The sequence below is a fragment of the Brachyhypopomus gauderio genome, unplaced genomic scaffold, assembly GCF_052324685.1.
Source record: "Brachyhypopomus gauderio isolate BG-103 unplaced genomic scaffold, BGAUD_0.2 sc127, whole genome shotgun sequence".
In the NCBI taxonomy this organism is placed as follows: domain Eukaryota; kingdom Metazoa; phylum Chordata; class Actinopteri; order Gymnotiformes; family Hypopomidae; genus Brachyhypopomus; species Brachyhypopomus gauderio.
The window spans coordinates 97,395-116,356 of NW_027506948.1; the positions used below are offsets into that span (position 1 = coordinate 97,395).

Consider the following 18,962-nt stretch of genomic DNA (forward strand, 5'->3'; position numbering starts at 1 on the left):
AACACTCTGTCAGAAGAAGAGTTTTCATGTCCTGTGTGCTGTGACATCTTCAGGGAACCTGTTTTACTGCCATGTACCCACAGTGTGTGTAAAACCTGTCTGCAGCAGTTCTGGCAAACCAAGAGATCTCAAGAATGTCCAGTTTGTAGAAGAAGATCCTTTAATTCCAACCCTCCTCTTAATCTTGCACTAAAGAACCTGTGTGAGTCTTTTCTAGCGAGCAGGAGTCAGAGATCTTCAGCAGGGTCTGAGGTGATTTGCAGTCTGCACAATGAGAAACTCAAAGTTTTCTGTCTGGAGGACCAACAGCCTGTGTGTGTGGTGTGTCAGATTTCAAAGGCACATAAAACTCACGACTGCTGTCCAGTAGATGAAGCTGTTTGTGACTTTAAGGTATGAAACATACTATATATATTTAACTGTAATATCTGTTTTCTTCCATGGTTTAGATTATTTTGAAATGAATATTAAATAGGCTAGATTAAACCTGTCAGGGGATGGGATTTGAAATTAAATCAAACCTTCACAGTTATTATATTTAAAGTTTATTTATTCAAAATTAAAATATAAATAACATTTTTAGACACATACTGTAAATATATAGTATTACTATTTTACAGTAAACGAAACTTGGTCAAAGAGTAAATGTGGTATTCTTTTCATTCTTGACATTATTTTGTAATCTTTGTAATCTCCAGCACAGATACAGACACTGAGATTAAATCCTGTAAGACTTGTACCGTCCTCTGCCATTTTTACAGAACAAACTCAAGACCTCACTGGAGTCTCTACAGCAGCATCTGAAGGTCTTAGAGGAACATAAACAAGCCAGTGAGAAAACAGCAGCACACATTAAGGTGAAAGGTCACTCTGAGTTCTGAATGGTGCTGTGATCACTGTCCACGTACACCATAATGAAACACACACATTTGGACAGTTAATATTTCCTCATCATCTCCCATTCCAGTATCAGGCCCAGCACACAGAGAGGCAGATAAAGGAGGAGTTTGAGAAGATCCACCAGTTTCTAAGAGATGAAGAAGCAGCAAGAATAGCTGCACTGAAGGAGGATGAGGAGCTGAAGAGTCACATGATGAGGAGGAAGATTGAGGAGATGAGTGGAGAAATAGCATCTCTTTCAGATCAAATCAGAAACACAGAGAAGGAGATGGAAGCTGAGAACATCCCGTTCTTACTAGTAAGAATCACTCAGTCTGTATCTTTCTCCCTCTCTCTCTCTCTCTCTCTCTCTCTCACACACACACACACACACACACACACACACACAAATGCATAAATAAAATGTTTTGACAATTGTTTTAGTTTGTGTGAGTGTGTGTGTGTGTAAGGGTCTTTAGACACATTGTTATTATCATATAAGGAAGATGCATGTTTGACCCTCATATAAACAAAATGACTAAAATTTGATTTCACTTTCTGTGTTTGTCCCTCTGTTTCCTTCTCAGAACGTGTCGTCCACATTGAAACAGTACGTGATTATTATTTCTGTTCTGCCCTCATTAAAGAGTTCCCCTTCCTTAATTAGACAGACAGATGACTCCTACAACGCACCAGTTGGATTTGGAGAATTTATTCAAATCAACAGAGTGCAAAGGGATAAACTAAAATAAAGAAGCAAAATAAGACACACAATCAGCAAAAAATATGTACTTATTACCATATCTAGTACATCTACTTCAAGCATAAAGCCTAGAACTAGCCTAGCAAGATACTAACTAGCTTAACATATGAAATAGCGAGATGCTAAATGATCAACAACGGTTACATCAATGAAATTACAAACTGCAGAAATATACACATCTTATGTTTATACATAAACATATCCATGAAAATACTGACAGACGATGCTTCTACAAGTGATTTCACACGACGATGGGCGCAAATATGTAAGCTGTTAAATCTTCCGTGTTCAAAACTGGTCTGACAAACAAAACAAAACTAACGGTCACATTCTATATACGTCACAGGCTTACCGTAAATCTCAAACGCCACCTAGTGGCAAGAAAGGTAAATAACACATAGAATACTTTTACAATGAACCCAGTCCAGAACACTCCCCGCCTGGTATCTAAAAAGATGCCACCTTTTATCCAGGTGAATTTAGGTACTATAAACACTAATCAGTCTCTGGGGAAAGTAGGACGACCTCAGAGACTGGCCGCAGAAAAGTCTGGCTTGACCCGTCCCTTAAAGTCTTGAACTCCACCTTCCTTACCCTCCCGTCCGTGCTGGGGAAAGTCTCGATGATGATGCCCATGGGCCAGTTGTTCCTCTGCAACTGGTCATTTTTCAAGAGGATAACATCCCCTTCTTTCAAATTGCATGTCTCCTTTCTCCACTTCCTGCGTCTCTGCAGAGTGGGGAGGTACTCAGCCTTCCATCGATGCCAAAAGGTGGTGGCGAGGCTTTGGACCTGCCTCCACTGCTTGCCGTAGAGGTCCTTCTTGTCGAATTCACCCTTGGGAGGGCACCAACCTTCTGCGTGAGAAGTGTTGCAGGCGTCAGGATGAATGGTGAGTTGGGGTCTGTCGACACAGGAACCAGAGGGCGGGCGTTTAGAATAGCTGAGACCTCTGCCATGAGCGTGGTCAGGACCTCGTGCGTGAGCCTTTCTGGGCCGGCCTTCAACAGCATCGCGTCTAGGATCCGCCTCGCCAGTCCGATTAGTCCAGGGGTCACCAACCTTATTGAAACTGGGAGCTACTTCTTGGAGAACAATTATTGCGGAGGGCTACCAGATGAATTCGCATCAATCTAATGAAAAGTTGTTGAGCGGGGGGGGGGGGGGTGCGAGTGCGAGTGTCAATTGCTAAGCGGGAAGACCGCTAGCAACCGCGGCCAATCTATAATAGTAGCAAAAACATAAACGATGCAGCGCTTTGGTGCATGGCACTATAGTGAGCTATTTTTAAAACAAGCCCGCAGGCGACTCGTGACGTCCTCGCGGGCGACATGGTGCCCGCGGGCACCACGTTGGTGACCCCTGGATTAGTCGTTCCCAACTGCCCCCCATGTGCGAAGAGTGTGGTGGGTTGAAGATCCACTTACACCCATTGTCACCGAGATATCCTTGCACTTCCTTGTCGCTGGTCACAGAGTTCATCTGCAACTCCTTACAGGCGCCGACGAAGTTGGTGCCACAATCGCTCCTGATCTGTTTCGCTGGCCCTCTTAGTGAGAAGAACCGTTGTAGAGCGTTGATGAAACTCGAAGTGTCCATTGACTCCAGAACTTCTATATGTGTGGCTCTGGTGCTCATGCACGTAAAAAGTGCAGCCCATCTTTTGCTGCTGGCCAATCCGCCCCTGGTCCGAAGACGTCCACACCCACAAATGTGAAGGGAGGATCTGTGCTTAGGCGGTCGGCAGGTAAGTCGGCCATCTTTTGAGTCTCCATCTTCCTTTCTTTCTTCTACATGTGACACAGTGATGAAGGATGCTGTAGATACGACGTTTCCCACTAATAATCCACAGCCCTGCCGCTCGCACCGCACCCTCGGTGAGGTGCCGCCCTTGGTGCTGGACCTGCTCATGATAATGCCGGATTAGCAAGGTTGTGACATGGCTCTGCCCAGGTAAGATTACAGGACTAACCTCTCTGCTACCCATGTTTGCCTTGGACAAGCGCCCTCCAACCCTGAGGATGCCTGCACTGTCAAGGTAAGGACACAGGCTAAGGAGCGGGCTCTGCTTGGGAATGTCTATTCCTCCCCTAATGCATTCCAAAGTCTTCGCGAAGGCATCTTGTTGGACCGACCGTATTATGATGTTTCTCGCTTCCTCCAAGTCTTCTGTAGGATTGGGCCCTTCATGCATGTGCCAACCCTTGCAGCTGCCCTGTGTGAAGGAGTTTAGCAACTGCTCGATTGAGTGACCGCCAGCTGGAGAACCTCTCAAAATGTGTAGGGCCGAGTTGCTTAGTGGTAACCCTGTTGAAATGACAAGTGATCTGCGGGCGGATGTCAGAGTCAGAGTTAGGGTCGACCAAGTCAAAGGAACTAGACGTTGGTTCAACTTCATTAGCTGTCAACAGGAATGGTGGTCCGCGTAGCCATGTGGTGTGAGTTAGACTGCCTGCAGGGACTGCTCGTGAGCCGTGGTCAGCAGGGTTTTGGCCGGAGGGCACGTACTTCCATTGATTAGGGCTTGTTGACCTCCTAATTCGCTGCATCCTATTGCTCACATAAACATGGAATCGTCTTGATTCATTGTGGATGTAGCCTAGGACCACTTTACTTTCCGTGTAAAAGGTCACAGCATCGAAGATGGTGTCCATCTCATCTACAAGTGTGTCTGCAATCTCTACAGCCAGGACCGCAGCACACAGCTCGAGACTTGGGACTGTGGTTTCTGGACGTGGAGCGAGCTTGGCCTTGCCAAACATGAACCCAACTTCCACATCGCCACTCGTATTGGCTGTCCTCACATAAGCAACAGCAGCTATAGCAGTGGTGGAAGCATCACAGAATACACACAGGGCCTTATTACTTACTTGGCGGAGAGAGATGGAGGTGTATTGACGCGGGATCTTGAGCTGTTCAAGTTCCTTCAGAGAGTCCCTCCACAGTTTCCATTCCCTGTACCTTTCCTCAGGAAGAGGGGCATCCCAGTCGCATGACTCGGTGGTAAGCCCTCTCAGTATGGATCTTCCTCGAATGCTCACAGGAGCAGCAAAACCTAATGGGTCGAACAGACTGTTTACTGTCGACAGGACCCCACGTCTTGTGTATGGCTTTTCTCCATCAGCAACGCGGAAGGTGAACACATCATCTGAAACATCCCAGCTCACCCCTAAACTTCTCTGCATGGGAAAGGGATCTATGCTAAGATCCAGGTCTTTCACCCCTTTAGCCAGGTCGTCAGAAGGGAAAGCTCTCATCACACCCACCCTGTTAGATAAGATCTTGTGAAGCCGGAGGTTGGAGATAGCCAACATGGATTGAGTATTGTGAAGAAGAGTGATGGCCTCCTCTTCTGAAGAGACAGACAGGAGGCCATCATCAATGTAGAAATTCCTCTCAACGAATAGCCTAGCCTCTTTTCCATACTCCCTCTCTCCTTCTGCAGCAGCTCTTCGGAGCCCATATGCGGCTACGGACGGTGACGGGCTATTCCCAAAGACATGTACACGCATCCTGTACGCAATTACATCATCATCCAGGTCATTATTACGATGCCAGAGGAAGCGCAGAAAATTCCGATGGTCCTCACGTACTACAAAGCAATGGAACATCTGCTGGATGTCAGTGGTTACTGCTACTGGCTCCCTCCTAAACCGCAGCAATACCCCGAGCAAACTGTTGTTCATGTTTGGGCCCGTAAGAAGGACATCATTGAGGGACACCCCTTGGTATTGCGCGCTGGAGTCGAATACCACCCTCACCTGCCCAGGCTTCTGAGGATGATATACTCCAAAGAACGGTAGATACCAGCACTCCTCATCTGGTGGGGAAGGTGGTGCTACTTCAGCATGACCATTCTCAAAGAGCTTGCTCATGAACTCAATGAAATGCTCTCTCTTTTCTGAGTGTTTCCTTAGCGTCCTGGTAACTGCAGCAAGACGAGTCCTTGCCTGCTCACAGTTGTTTGGCAGACGCTGGCGTGGGCTCCGGAAGGGGAGAGGAGCCTCCCAGCTGTTGTCATCACCCTGTTTCAGTTCCTTCTCCATAATTGTCAGGAAGGCAATATCTTCCATAGATGGGGCCGTCTTCTCATCATCTCTTGTGTTACAGAAGATGAACTTCCCCATGAGTCGGGTTTTGTCATTTGGCAGGGATGGTTGATTGGAGAATGAAGGATCCTGAAACTGGCCAATGAGATTGAGCTTCTCCTTGAGTTCGATCTTGTTGGGGCAGGGACAAAGGACACTGGGACGCCCATTCTCAAGAACATAAGTTCTGTAGACATTCACAGGCGAGGGTGCGTGCGCGCCATTAATACACACATCCCCTACTATCACCCAGCCGAGGGCTAATCGCTGGGCAAAGGGAGCATGTGGGGGGCCATTGCGCTGTTCAAGAACCTTGTGCACCTGGATCATGTCTCTTCCTAAAAGGAGTAAGATCTCGGCCTCCGGATCAAGAGGAGGTATTTTTGAGGTGAGGGACTTCAGGTGTGAATGGTGCATCACAGCAGCTGGCGTAGGTATCTCTGCCCTATTGTCAGGCAGTTGATCACACTCAATGAGTGTAGGTAGAGCTAGACTGTTTTTTTCATCAGCCGACTCCACGATGAACCCCCTGGCTCTGCGGCCGGCAGCCTCTGACACACCTGCACAGGTTTTGAGTGTGTAAGGAGAAGTGTCGTTGGCTATGTTGAACATCTCAAAGAATGATGACCTGGCTAGTGACCTATTACTCTGGTCGTCCAGGATGGCATATGCTCTCCTTTTCTCCTCAGGTCGGTCTTTAGGATATACGTAGACCAGACTAATTTTAGCGCATGACTTAGTAATTGCGCTGTCTCCACAGACCTCTGTGCAGATTGAGGTAGTGACTGAAGTGGAAGAAAGTCCTTCTCCCTCCCCGCCATGCTCTTCTGAGGAGCCGCTAGCAGGCTTTGTCGACCATGGTGCAGGACCGGCATGAAGGGCTGCGATGTGCTTGTCGCTGTTGCATTCAGAGCACTGGATGATGTCCTTGCAGTCCTTAGCTTGATGAGAGGTTGAAGAACAACAACGGAAGCAAATACTATTTTCTCTAAGGAAGGCCTTACGCTCGTCCAGCAGTTTTGCTCTAAAGGCTCTACACTTAGATAGGGGGTGGGGCTTTTTATGTATGGGACACTCCTTATCAAAGTTGCCTGAACCCTTAGTCTCGCTCTCCTTGGGGTGATTGGCCACCTCTATTTTATGCACAGCTACGGATTTAGCTGACCTAGGTGAGTATTTCTCCCCTCTAGGTGGCGTATTGTGGGGCACTGCTGCAGCAAAGCTCGGATCGTTCCTCATCCTTGCTTCTGAACGAATGAAGTCGGCAAACACAGAAAAGGGTGGGAAGATGGCGTGGTGTTTTTCTTTATACTTAGTACCGTGCACCATCCACTTCTCCTGCAGGTTAAACTGCAATTTTTCCAAGATAGGGTTAATGCCTTGCGCAGTGTCCAGGTAAGCTAAGGCAGGCAGGAACCCATCCTCTTTGGCTGCCTGTATCTCCAGGAGAAGGTCGCCTAGCTCTCGTAGTTGCTTGGGTTCTTTATTGGAGAACTTAGGGAATTGTTCAAGCTTGTGGAAGAGAGCCGCCTTCATGGCCTCTGGTGATCCATAAACCTCCTCTAATCTCTGCCAGACCATACTGAGGGCCTGACTTGGGTCATTGATACGAACTGACCTCAATCTCCTAGCATGATCCGTCGACTCTGGACCAAGCCATTTAATCAGAAGGTCAAGCTCCTCACTAGGTTTCAGACCCAGATCGTCAATGGCGTTAGAGAAGTTGGACCTCCAAGCCTAGTAATTTTCGGGTTTGTCATTGAACTTTGTGAGTCCAGCTGTGAGTAGCTCACGGCAAGCTAAGAACCTTCCCAGCACTGATGCATCAGCACTGGGTTCTCCTCTCCGTGGATAACTATAATCCCCTGTATCTTGCCTGGGCGTCCATCGGTTCCTTGGTTCAGATGCTGGGTGTGGTGCAACATGACCTCCTTCACTTCTCTGTGTAAATTGCACTGGCGGCCGCCTTGAATGAGCAGCTGTTACCGTTGGCATTGTGGCTTTTACGGACAGACGTTGTGTCTCACGTAGGCTTAGTAGCTTGTGATGTCTCTGGAAATCATCACCAGAGTTGAGGTTAGCAGCTGCTGAGGAAGTTAAGGCAGCCTTTACATCCTGCTCTGGGTCATCAGTGCTCGCATCTGATTTAATATAAGCACACTGTTCTTGAACATATTTCTTTGTTCTCTCAACTGAATGACAGAGTGACCCTTGGTCGACATTATACAGACCCTCCAGAAAGTCACGATGTTGCAATTTGCAACTTCAACGCAACTTCAAGCAAACACCGCGAATTCAGGGCGGTGTTGCAACTTCAGCCAATCACCGCCACTTTCCCGCAAATTTGACCAATCACTGATGTCGTCTTGATGTGACGTCGACAAACTCCCGCCTTACTTCCGTATATACGTTCAAGAGGAGCAGACTGAAAGCAGCATGAGCGACGAAAATAACGGCAAAAAGATTGGGAAAAACAGTATCCCTGTACACTACATGAAAGCGGGGATAAACTGTCCAGATCCGACCCGCGAATTGATTATCTATGCCCCCCTGGATGATATTTAATTACTATTAGAACCGGCCCGCAGGCCACAGCCGCCCGATGGTGTTTTGCACGCACAAACACTACATTCCCCACAATGCAACAGTAGCCCGCGAAGTCACTGCAGCGCACACAAGCGGAGAGGGTCTGAGATAAAGTTTAAAGTCAGAGATAAAGTTTATTTATCTCTGATCCATATCTATGAGTTACTAGTTCGCTCTGGCGCCAACCACTGGCGATCGATCTCGATATAATACTTAATTTGTGTCCATTTTACAGGCCGCCCGGTAACAGCTCACGTTCGCTAACCCCGCCCTCCCCCGTCAACAATTAATGTTCGCCACCCCCTCCAGGTTCAAATCTCACTCCAAGCGATCTTGAAAAGTTGGCAACCCTGAATAAATAGGTAAATAGATAATTAAAATGGACTACTAAATAGAGGAAACCATACAACATTTACTCCCTATTGTAATGTACTCACAAAAAAGCAAAAACACACCGCAACTTCTATCGCAATTTTTTTGAAAAACACCCGCAACATCAAACATTTTAGCCCGCAACAATCACAAAAAAGGCCCGCGAAATCCTGGTGGGACTGATTATAAACCCTAGTGAGCTCCCCCATAGCTGCCAAATCCACTGCCGATTCAAAAACATTAGCTTCGGCACAAGCAGCATCAGCCTCCTTCTCTTGCTGTATAGCCTCCAATGTGGCATCGAGACGCGTCTCCTCTACTTTCAGTTGAGCCTTTTTTAATTTAATATCAATTTCCCTCTGCGCATGCAATGCCCTTGCCTGTGCGGCTTCAGCTTTAGCTCGTGCGTCTATTGCAGCAAAGCTAGCTGCAGATCTTACAGAGTGCTTTGATGATTTTGTTATATTTGATGAGTGAGAACACTGATCTCGTTTCATACTTCTTTTCCCCTGTTGCCGACATCTTGACACTAGTAGATGTAGAACAGGCAGGATATCTTACTCACTGTTGTAGAAATCACAGAGGAGTCCGTCTTTTACTGTTCTGCCCTCATTAAAGAGTTCCCCTTCCTTAATTAGACAGACAGATGACTCCTACAACGCACCAGTTGGATTTGGAGAATTTATTCAAATCAACAGAGTGCAAAGGGGTAAACTAAAATAAAGAAGCAAAATAAGACACACAATCAGCAAAAAATATGTACTTATTACCATATCTAGTACATCTACTTCAAGCATAAAGCCTAGAACTAGCCTAGCAAGATACTAAGTAGCTTAACATATGAAATAGCAAGATGCTAAATGATCAACAACGGTTACATCAATGAAATTACAAACTGTGCAGAAATATACACATCTTATGTTTATACATAAACATATCCATGAAAATACTGACAGACGATGCTTCTACAAGTGATTTCACACGACGATGAGCGCAAATATGTAAAGCCTGGTTCACACCAGGGGCGTTGCCTGGGTATGTAAAGATCCGGGGCTCAGCCCAATTATATATATATATATATATATATATATATATATATATATATATATATATATATATATATATATATATATATATATATATATATATATATAGTATTATATATATATATATATTACAATACGTACCCTGATATATAATGTTTAACACTATAATATGGAGGTTTTTTTTTTTAACAAAGGGTGCACAAAATCTGCAGAATGACTGTTGGTGACCTAAAGATAGTGAGCTTGTACTAAAGGACATGGACCAGGTATATTCCATTAGTAAATCCATTCCTCAATAAAGTATGCAAATCAGTATGTCAACAATGGATTTCATGCAACTGTGTAATAATGTAAACAATTCACTTGTTTCTAAATTGTTCTTTTACCTTTTATGACACACAAACAAATTATTGAAAGACATATTAATAATTATTAGTGCTAAGGGGTCTACACAATTAATACTCTTTAAGAATTACTTATTATCTATCCTGTATGTTTTTGCACAGTCTTTCTTCTCCTAACCTGTTCTTTCTTTAGATCAGTCCAGTCCTGATCAGTTCAGTTCATTTCAGGTCTCTCCACATTTCATATTTCCTCTCTCTCCACCCTCTCTTCTACCCTGTTAAATAGTAATTCAAGAAAGTATGCTTAAAATAAAGCTGGAAACAATATTTTAAATACAAAAGACTGTGCTAAAACAAACTACATCTGGCATTATTTTGCTAGTCTTCATACTAAAAACATGTGTATTTTATTAATAATGTGTTTATTAGACATACCATACCACTTGTATTGTCTTCTCCCATCTCCTCTCCTCTCCTCTCCAGTTCTCTCCTCTTTCCTCTCCTGTTGTCTGCTCTCCTCTCTAGTCCTCTCTAACACTTCAAATTCCTCAGGTTGTTCTAAGTCACTTTGCTTTTCTCCCTCTTCTGTACTCCCTTTCTTGTCTGTGGTATTAGGAAATAAATTACACCACAATACTTGAGATTTGAACAAACTCTAACAAACCCTAACCCTCAACTATTAAAAGTAAATTATTTTTTGTGATATGCTGTGCTGTGTAAACTCAATAAAGGATTGTTTATTAGCTGATCAGTTGGCTCCAGTGAAAAACACACAATTTTAGGGCAGTGACCAGGGTTAAGAAACTGCTTTAAACTACCATCATAAAGTATTGTACTAAATTCTGGCTATCCACAACGTCCACCTTCTAGCTAACTAGTTAGCTAAATTGAATTTCATTCATTATAGCTTACAGTCCTACAATCCTAAATTATTAAACACAGTTTGAAAATGAAATAGTTATTAGCTTATCAGGTACATCAGGGCACGTTGAACATACTAACTATAACTATAACTAGCTATAACATAACTAGCTATATAAGTTTTTTTTTTCCTCAAACCTTCACTACCTAAGCTACCTAGGTTAACTATCTATGTCGGTTAACTAACTAGGTTAGCTAACTAATTCCGAAGCTGACTAGTGACAAGCTGCATTTTATTAAGCACACAGTGGGTTTGATCTGTGTTTTGATTCGGAGACGTGTGTTTTTAACCAGCTATCAGATAGCTCCACAAACAATGTCATCACAGTTTACATAGTTCACTACCGTTACCTTTCTCCACAATGTCATCACAGTTTACATAGTTCACTACCGTTACCTTTCTCCACAATGTCATCACAGTTTACATAGTTCACTACCGTTACCTTTCTCCACAATGTCATCACAGTTTACATAGTTCACTACCGTTACCTTTCTCCTTGAAAAAACGCCGTATATCCATTTTCATTCACCGTCAGCTACCTGCAACCTGCAACCTGCTGCCAAAAATGGCTAGAGCGCATGCGCGCTCCCTCACGGGGGTGGGGGTGGGCTCTCCTCCGCGCCCGCAAAACCAGCAAGCTGATTGGCTGTTTCTCCTGAAAGGCGGCACTTTATCCTTGAAGCGGCACTGTGATTGGCGTGAAGAGATTTCCTATTCTCACAGCAGCACTGGCCTCCTCATTAATAATACAGCTGAGCGAAAAGGTTCGGGGCTACTGGATAATCATTCGGGGCTGAAGCCCCGGAAGCCCACCCCAGGCGACGCCCCTGGTTCACACTACACGACTTTTCAGTCGTCAGGTTTTTGTGCCGTCCGCACTACACGACTGGTCGTGCTGTAATCGCGAGTCTTTCAGTTGTTGTTCACACTACATGTCTAATCGGCGACGCGGGCTCACGAATTACACGACTGCGGAACGACTGGGTAATCGCCGACTCATCTGGCTGCCGTCCAAAAACACGAGAACACGAAAACGAAACTCTCCCAGAACCAGCAACACCACGTAGAAGAAAAAAAACAATGTACATGTACTCCACATTTTCGTTATTGTTATTTTTTTTTACCGTTTATACACTCCATAGTCCCAAGTTGCCAGAATTATTTCATCTCTCCGTTGCAGTGAACATATAATCAATCGCACTATTTCTCCAGTGCTGTCACAATAACTTAAACACAGTGTTGTAGTAAAGTTGTAAGAAAGGTGAGGATTTTGTGTGTTTGCTGGGTTACTGTTTTGAAAGCATTCTTGAAAGTTTTTTACATTCTTCAGAGATATCTAAAGCGGTGCCGCGGTTCTCTCTCCGCGTTCCCATTGGCTGTAGCTAGACGCTGCTGCCGACTTTCAGTCGCCGACTGCTAGATATTAAACATGCTAGATATCTGCCAGTCGTCTGCGACCAGTCGTCTGCGACCAGTCGGCGACGGCTCGGCGAGCGTCTTTCAGCAGTTCACACTACACGACTGAGCGAGCGACGAGTGATCGCCGATTAGCCTCCGACCACAGTTTTTGTCGGCGATCAGTCGGCGACTGAAAGACCAGCCTAAAATCGTGTAGTGTGAACCGGGCTTAAGCTGTTAAATCTTCCGTGTTCAAAACTGGTCTGACAAACAAAACAAAACTAACGGTCACATTCTATATACGTCACAGGCTTACTGTAAATCACAAACGCCACCTAGTGGCAAGAAAGGTAAATAACACATAGAATACTTTTACAATGAACCCAGTCCAGAACAATTTCTGTTTGATCTCCATATTGTGTTACACATTGTGTTTGTTATTCTGATACATTCAGATCTTCACTATGTGGTCTCTGTTATTTCAGAAACATGATATAAGACGGTATTTAAAAAAATAAAAATACATTGATACTGATTATGTGCAAAAAGTGGTTAGATACACTGATATGTTTAATGAAAGATAATAAAACAGCTTTATACATTTCCAGTGAAATTTTTTTCATGTGTTAATTTAAATGTTAAATAATTTGAATATGATATATGATAAAATATTATGATAATACAGCTTTATACACTTCCAGAGTTCATCACACCCCAAAGGAACATGAGATGGTGTCAGGAGCTCTGATCAATGTTGTAAAACATCTTTCCAACCTGAAGTTCAGAGTCTGGGAGAGAATGCAGAAGATTCTCCAGTACTGTGAGTTTTGGTGTTCTTTGATTAATTAGAGTAATTCTGTTCTCCTCACAATTAGAACTCTATAGAGAGAGAAACATTAACATTGTGTGTTTGGTAAATGAACTATTCCAGTATTAAAGGCTGTATTAGTATAAACAGTGAGGGGGACGACCAATTGACTGCTGGTCTGAGGAGAGACAGTCAGTCCATGAGGAGATCTACACCACCCACTCTCAACCTCTACACACCACCCACTCTTCCCTCTACACACCACCCACTCTCCACCTCTACACATCACCCGCTCTCCACCTCTACACCACCCACTCTCCACCTCTACACACCACCCACTCCCCACCTCTACACACCACCCACTCTCCACCTCTACACACCACCCACTCTCCCTTCTACACACCACCCACTCTCCACCTCTACACACCACCCACTCTCCACCTCTACACACCACCCACTCTCCACCTCTACACCACCCACTGTCCACATCTACGAACCACCCACTGTCCACATCTACGAACCACCCACTCTCCCCTCTACACACCACCCACTCTCCACCTCTACACCATCCATTCTCCACCTCTACACACCACCCACACCCCATCACCCTGAGTCTGACCCTATAGGGCTGTATGAAGTGGGACGTGGGTCCTTGAGACTCCAGGCTAAGGGGCTTCCCACAATCCTCCATCAAGCCTCCATCCTATTAAGAGGAGTCGTAGTGCTCAGAGGAGTGTGGTTGTGAAGTTGGAGATCCTAGCAGTGCTGACAGATGGAGGTGGAGGAGGTTCTACATCCACACTGTTCCAGGAACAGGACACACCGCTCCAAACACCCAGACACATCTCCACCTCCCCACAGCCCAGAGTCCAGCTGAGCCCAAGCAGACACCCCTGCTCCAGCCTCTATGGGTCGGCGCCCCCCAGGGACCAACAGGTTCCCTTCATGTCAGCCAGGACCCTCCCTTGTCTGTTTGTCTGTCCCTGTCGGTGTGTATCCCTGTCACCATCTTAGTGTCTGTCCCTGTCCCTGTCTGTGTCCCTGACACCATGTTTGTGTCAGTACCTGAGTTTTCCTTGGTGTTGTTGTCTCCACATCACTGTGTTTGTCTTTCTGTCTGTCACTGTGTCTGTCCTTGTTGTTGTGTGTGTCGCCCCCTGTTGTCCTGGTGAGGGTGTTGTAGTTGTGGCACGTCGGTGGACTCCTCCCTGGAGGATCTGCTCCTGGGGGGTCTGGACACTGTGATCCTCGTCCTCTGGTCCCGTCCTTCAGTCTGGGGACAGTCCACTGGTGTTAGTCACTCTGGGAGTCGCGCCCTTTAGTGGGGGGACTGTAACAGTATCCACCCACTAATGAGGACACACACACACTTCAGTACACACATACAGTGTGACACTCAGTGTAACAGTAACACTGCACTAGTTAAGTGTCACATGTGATACTCAAATAATGAATCTAAGATATGTAGAAATATATTAATGAATAAAATAGACACAATTTCAATTGTCAAAACAACAAGCACACAAGTACTGCAGGGGTGTGTGGTGAACACACAACATCACCATCACTTCCCTCTTATCAACCTACTGCAGCATTTCACTCAGAGTAAAGGGCCTGCAGTCTGTAGATGTGACCTCATCACATAAACACATGAAGAACATGATGATTCATTCTGTTCTCTCTCCTCAGACCCTGTTACTCTGGACCCCAACACTGCACATCCACACCTCCACCTGTCTGATGATCTCACTACTGTAGAACGCAGACCACACAAATCACTGCTTCCTGATAATCCAGAGAGATTTGATGAGTGTGCGTGTGTCCTCGGCTCTGAGGGCTTTAACTCAGGGACACACTGCTGGGATGTTGATGTTGGAGACAGTGAAATATGGGAACTGGGTGTAATTAGAGAGTCTGAATGTAGAAAGGGACGGAAGGTCTGGGAGTCAATGTGGAGTCTGAACTACAGGAAATACATTGGTAAATACTGGACACGCTGCCCAGGACAACAAGGTTACTACATCACATCTAGAGAGAAAGTGCAGAGGGTCAGAGTTCAGCTGGACTGGGACAGGGGGAAAGTGACATTCACTGATCTTCTAACCAGTTCACACCTGTGCACTATAACACACACTTTTACTGACACTGTTTTCCCTTTATTCTGGAATTACAGTTCCTCTCCTATGACGATCTTACCAGAAAATATATCAGTAACAGTGGAACAGTAAAATTAATGTTGCCTTGAATTAATCTGCATACATGTAATAATGAACATTATATTTATAATTATATATTTTGACTATATCTTAGAAAATTCAATACGTTTTTCCTCAAAATATTAGAATCATGACTTTCATTATTAACTATTGACTTAGAAAATATAATTTTTTAATTTCTCTTTGTCATTTCATTTTTATAACCTGAATCATCAGAAAGTTTGAGTCCACTGAATGTGAATGTATTACATGTGAGAAATATGGATCTGATGTCCTGACTGGAATCTCTTACCATAATGATACTATAATAAATAATGTTCAGCAGTCCAAGTGTATAAGGTTGATGATCATTCTGCTGTATTGTCCCTGATTAAGTGTTTGATCTGTGTTTTCCTGATCTCTGTCACGTTACAGCCCCTGACTCCTCCCCTTTGGGCGTGTATTTATGTCGTCTACGTCTAGTCGTCTGCGTCTGTGGATCTTCGTGGGTGTGGATGTGTCGGAATGTGTTAATTCGTCTCAACTGTGGCTCGTCTCGTGATCACTCTGGGCTTATGTGGTTTGTCTATTGAATGTGCGTTCGCGCAGTGTCCCGTGCTCGTCTTTGTCTAAGTCATACACGATAATGTGTCTATAGTTGTGTGTGCGCTATCCGCGCTAAAACTTTTATGTTAATAAACGTGGCGTTCATCAAGCAAGGATTCTGTGCCTCGTCCTTCGCCCTCCACCGAGCATCACAGAAAGACGAGCCGACCAATCGAATGCCAGGATACACGACCCGTGCCAAGAAGGGGAAGAGGCCCAGCAGGCACCACCATGCCTCTTCCCCTGCACAGCACCGCGAAGCCCCAGTGACCAGCGAGGAGATGCAGCAGGACCCGTTGTGCGCGCACCTGCTGCGTCAGGCTCGGGACACCAAGGTGGCTTCGATGGCGAAGCCGCGGTGAGGATGTGGAAGGAGCGACACGGCTCTCCCACTAGAGACTGCTCGCCTCTGGCGCTTGGCTCCCTAGAGCTCTGCTCAGCAGAGAAGACCCCCGAGAGCGAGTTCGAGGGAGTAGAGTCGGAGGAGTACTCCGAAAAGGAGGAAAGCCCTCCTCCGTCCGCGTACTCGGACGGTGAGCGTACACGGAGGAGAAAGACAGTGACCCGTGAACGGAGGAGGAGGACTTGAGTCCGCCCCCCTCGGAGTTCTCCGGGGAAACCGTGAGGGGGAAGAGAGGGTGCAAGGAGGAAGTCTGTCCCTATCCCTCTGAGGGGAGCACTATGGACTGGTCCTGTGGCGAAACCCCGGTGGAGTCAATGATCTGGTGTTCAGGCGGTGAAGAAGAGGAAATGGAGGAAGAGAGCACCACTCAGGAGGCCAGATCAGGGGAGCGATCACCAGGGGGAGGTGGAGTTTCATGCTGGGGTCCTTGGCGAGGGGCCGTCCTGCGTCGCGCCCCACGGGGGCTGCCAGAAAGACTGGTCGCGTCCCCGTTGAGAGGGCTTTATGATTTACTCCTGGTACCATGTAACGTTATTGTATTCGTTCTTAATACAATAAAGATAGACACTTTAAGAAACTTGTCTTGTTTAATTTCCCACTCGCTCAACGTGTGTTCTTCCTACTCCCTCTATTCATGTTCTGCTTAACTATCGTTATCTCACTAGTGACATCTAGTGTTACAATTAAATTACATCATTAACTGAATATCATTATAGTGGGGTCAGTGTGATCCCAGTGTGTCCTCATGTCCAGCACACTTTAACTCCTCTTTTTTTCTTCTCTCACTTTCTGTCCATCTCCTCCATCTGTAGCTTCTTTTCACATTCAGGTCTTTTCTTTCGTTTTCTGACCTTCCTTGGATGGATTTACATGTGGCCTTCTCTCTACTGAAGTTTTCATAATTTGTCTCTTTTTCCTTAATATTTTCCTTCAATCAATCATTGTTTCTTTTTCTTTCTCACCACGCATCTCCAAATATATTTGATGCCAATCATCTTCGTGTTTCTTCAGATTTTTTTTCTTTTTTGTTTGTATTGTTTGATCCTCTCTATGCCTCCATCTCTCTCACTCTCTACATCTCTCTCTCTCTCCATCTCTCAGTCTATACATCTCCTTCAGTGTGTTCCTTCAGTGTAATCTCTCTGGTCATCACATCCTCCATCTCTCTCTCTTCTCTTCTTTTTCTTGCATTATGAATCTCTCCAAATAGGTCACTCTGTCCTTTATTTTCTGGAGATCTCCTTCATTTCATTCTTCTCCCAGGTCAGGTCCACCTTTCTCTCTTCCTCTGTTCTCCTAAGTGAGAGTGATCATTCTATTTCTGTTGTGGAGTGTATCTTCCTCTCAGTGTGACACTGCAGACGTCTCCATCACTCTTTTTAGTGAGGGCTCCTTCACTTGACCGTTTCATTCTTCTCCACTGCTCTTCTCTGCTATCATTGTTTGCAAATGGTGTAATATCATTACAATGGAGTCTAAGGACCTCCTGGTGTTTTCAAATTCTTCCTCTGTTCTCAGTACTGCACTGTCGAGCTGTAACAAACATGCACTAGTGTTAGTGTTAAGATCTGGTGTTTCTGTTCCTGATCTACTGAGGATTGGCCCCTCTTGGGTTCTGTCAAGAAGTAATGTCAGTGTGACAGAAATTATTGATTAGATCATGTTTAGTTATTATAAGAGATCATTATGAACTTTATGATTTAGTACATGTCATTATTGATTAGACAATAATGGTGTGTTTCAGTGTAATCATGTACTTGTGTTTAGTTCATATTATGCATGTGTGCTATACTGTGACCCAGGTCAGGGAGAGTGCAGAGGGTAAGAGCACTCTGGTTGTCATTAGTTAGCTTTCTCTGTGTTCAACTGATACATCAGTTTCTTCCGCTAACTCTAGGGAAGTCCATATTAGGAGATACACACGTGAGACAAAGTAGCCTGCTGGGCGCCTATGTTTTGGAACATGCTGTGCTAAAGATAACCTGCTGTTAGAACTGCTGAATTGTGTTTAAGATTGTATATAAGCAGGGGGACTGCCCCCTTGTTCTCAGAGTTGTCATGCTTGAATGAGACTCTCATGTCTGTCTCTGTCTTGTGTTTGTCTTTGTTCATTTTATATATTTATTTATTTTAATAAATTAATCATTTTAACCACGTCTGAGTCCTCATCTATTTTCAGAAAAGTTCCCATTCTTTGCAATGAAGAGATGCTTTTGCTAACACATGCTGATACTGTTGATAATGATAGAATGCTTTGCAATGAAGCAAGTTCGGCAAAGTCAAGGCGGGGACTGACGGTCGGAGGGGTTCGACTGGTGACGATCGGGAAGGGTCTGGTAAGGTAAACTGTTCCCATGCTTTTCAATGAAGAAATGATTTCGCCGACACATGATGATACTGTTGATAATGACAGAATGCTTTGCAATGAAGAAATGCTTTGCCTATGTACATAGATGTCACGCAGATAAAGTGATTAAACCTGCTACTGAGTTTCTGAAAAAACCCAGTCCCCTGGTTTCAGGTTGTGTTGCAGACGTTCCCGTGGCTTAGGC

The 18,962-nt window shown here is 45.0% G+C and overlaps 1 protein-coding gene and 1 long non-coding RNA gene across 2 annotated transcripts; both read left to right on the plus strand.

The window, feature by feature from the left end:
- Window positions 1-299: 299 nt before the first annotated feature.
- Window positions 300-1,046, plus strand: LOC143498958 (uncharacterized). The gene is made up of 3 exons (XR_013126024.1): window positions 300-393; window positions 762-857; window positions 968-1,046. It is a non-coding gene; the product is annotated as an uncharacterized LOC143498958 (long non-coding RNA).
- Window positions 1,047-1,093: 47 nt separating this feature from the next.
- LOC143498957 (zinc-binding protein A33-like) lies at window positions 1,094-16,495 on the plus strand. The gene is made up of 4 exons (XM_076993868.1): window positions 1,094-1,198; window positions 1,467-1,489; window positions 13,100-13,218; window positions 14,896-16,495. The coding sequence occupies exons 1-4, from the start codon at window positions 1,094-1,096 to the stop codon at window positions 15,432-15,434; spliced, it is 786 nt and encodes a 261-aa protein (XP_076849983.1). The 3' UTR covers window positions 15,435-16,495.
- The last annotated feature ends 2,467 nt before the right edge of the window (window positions 16,496-18,962 follow it).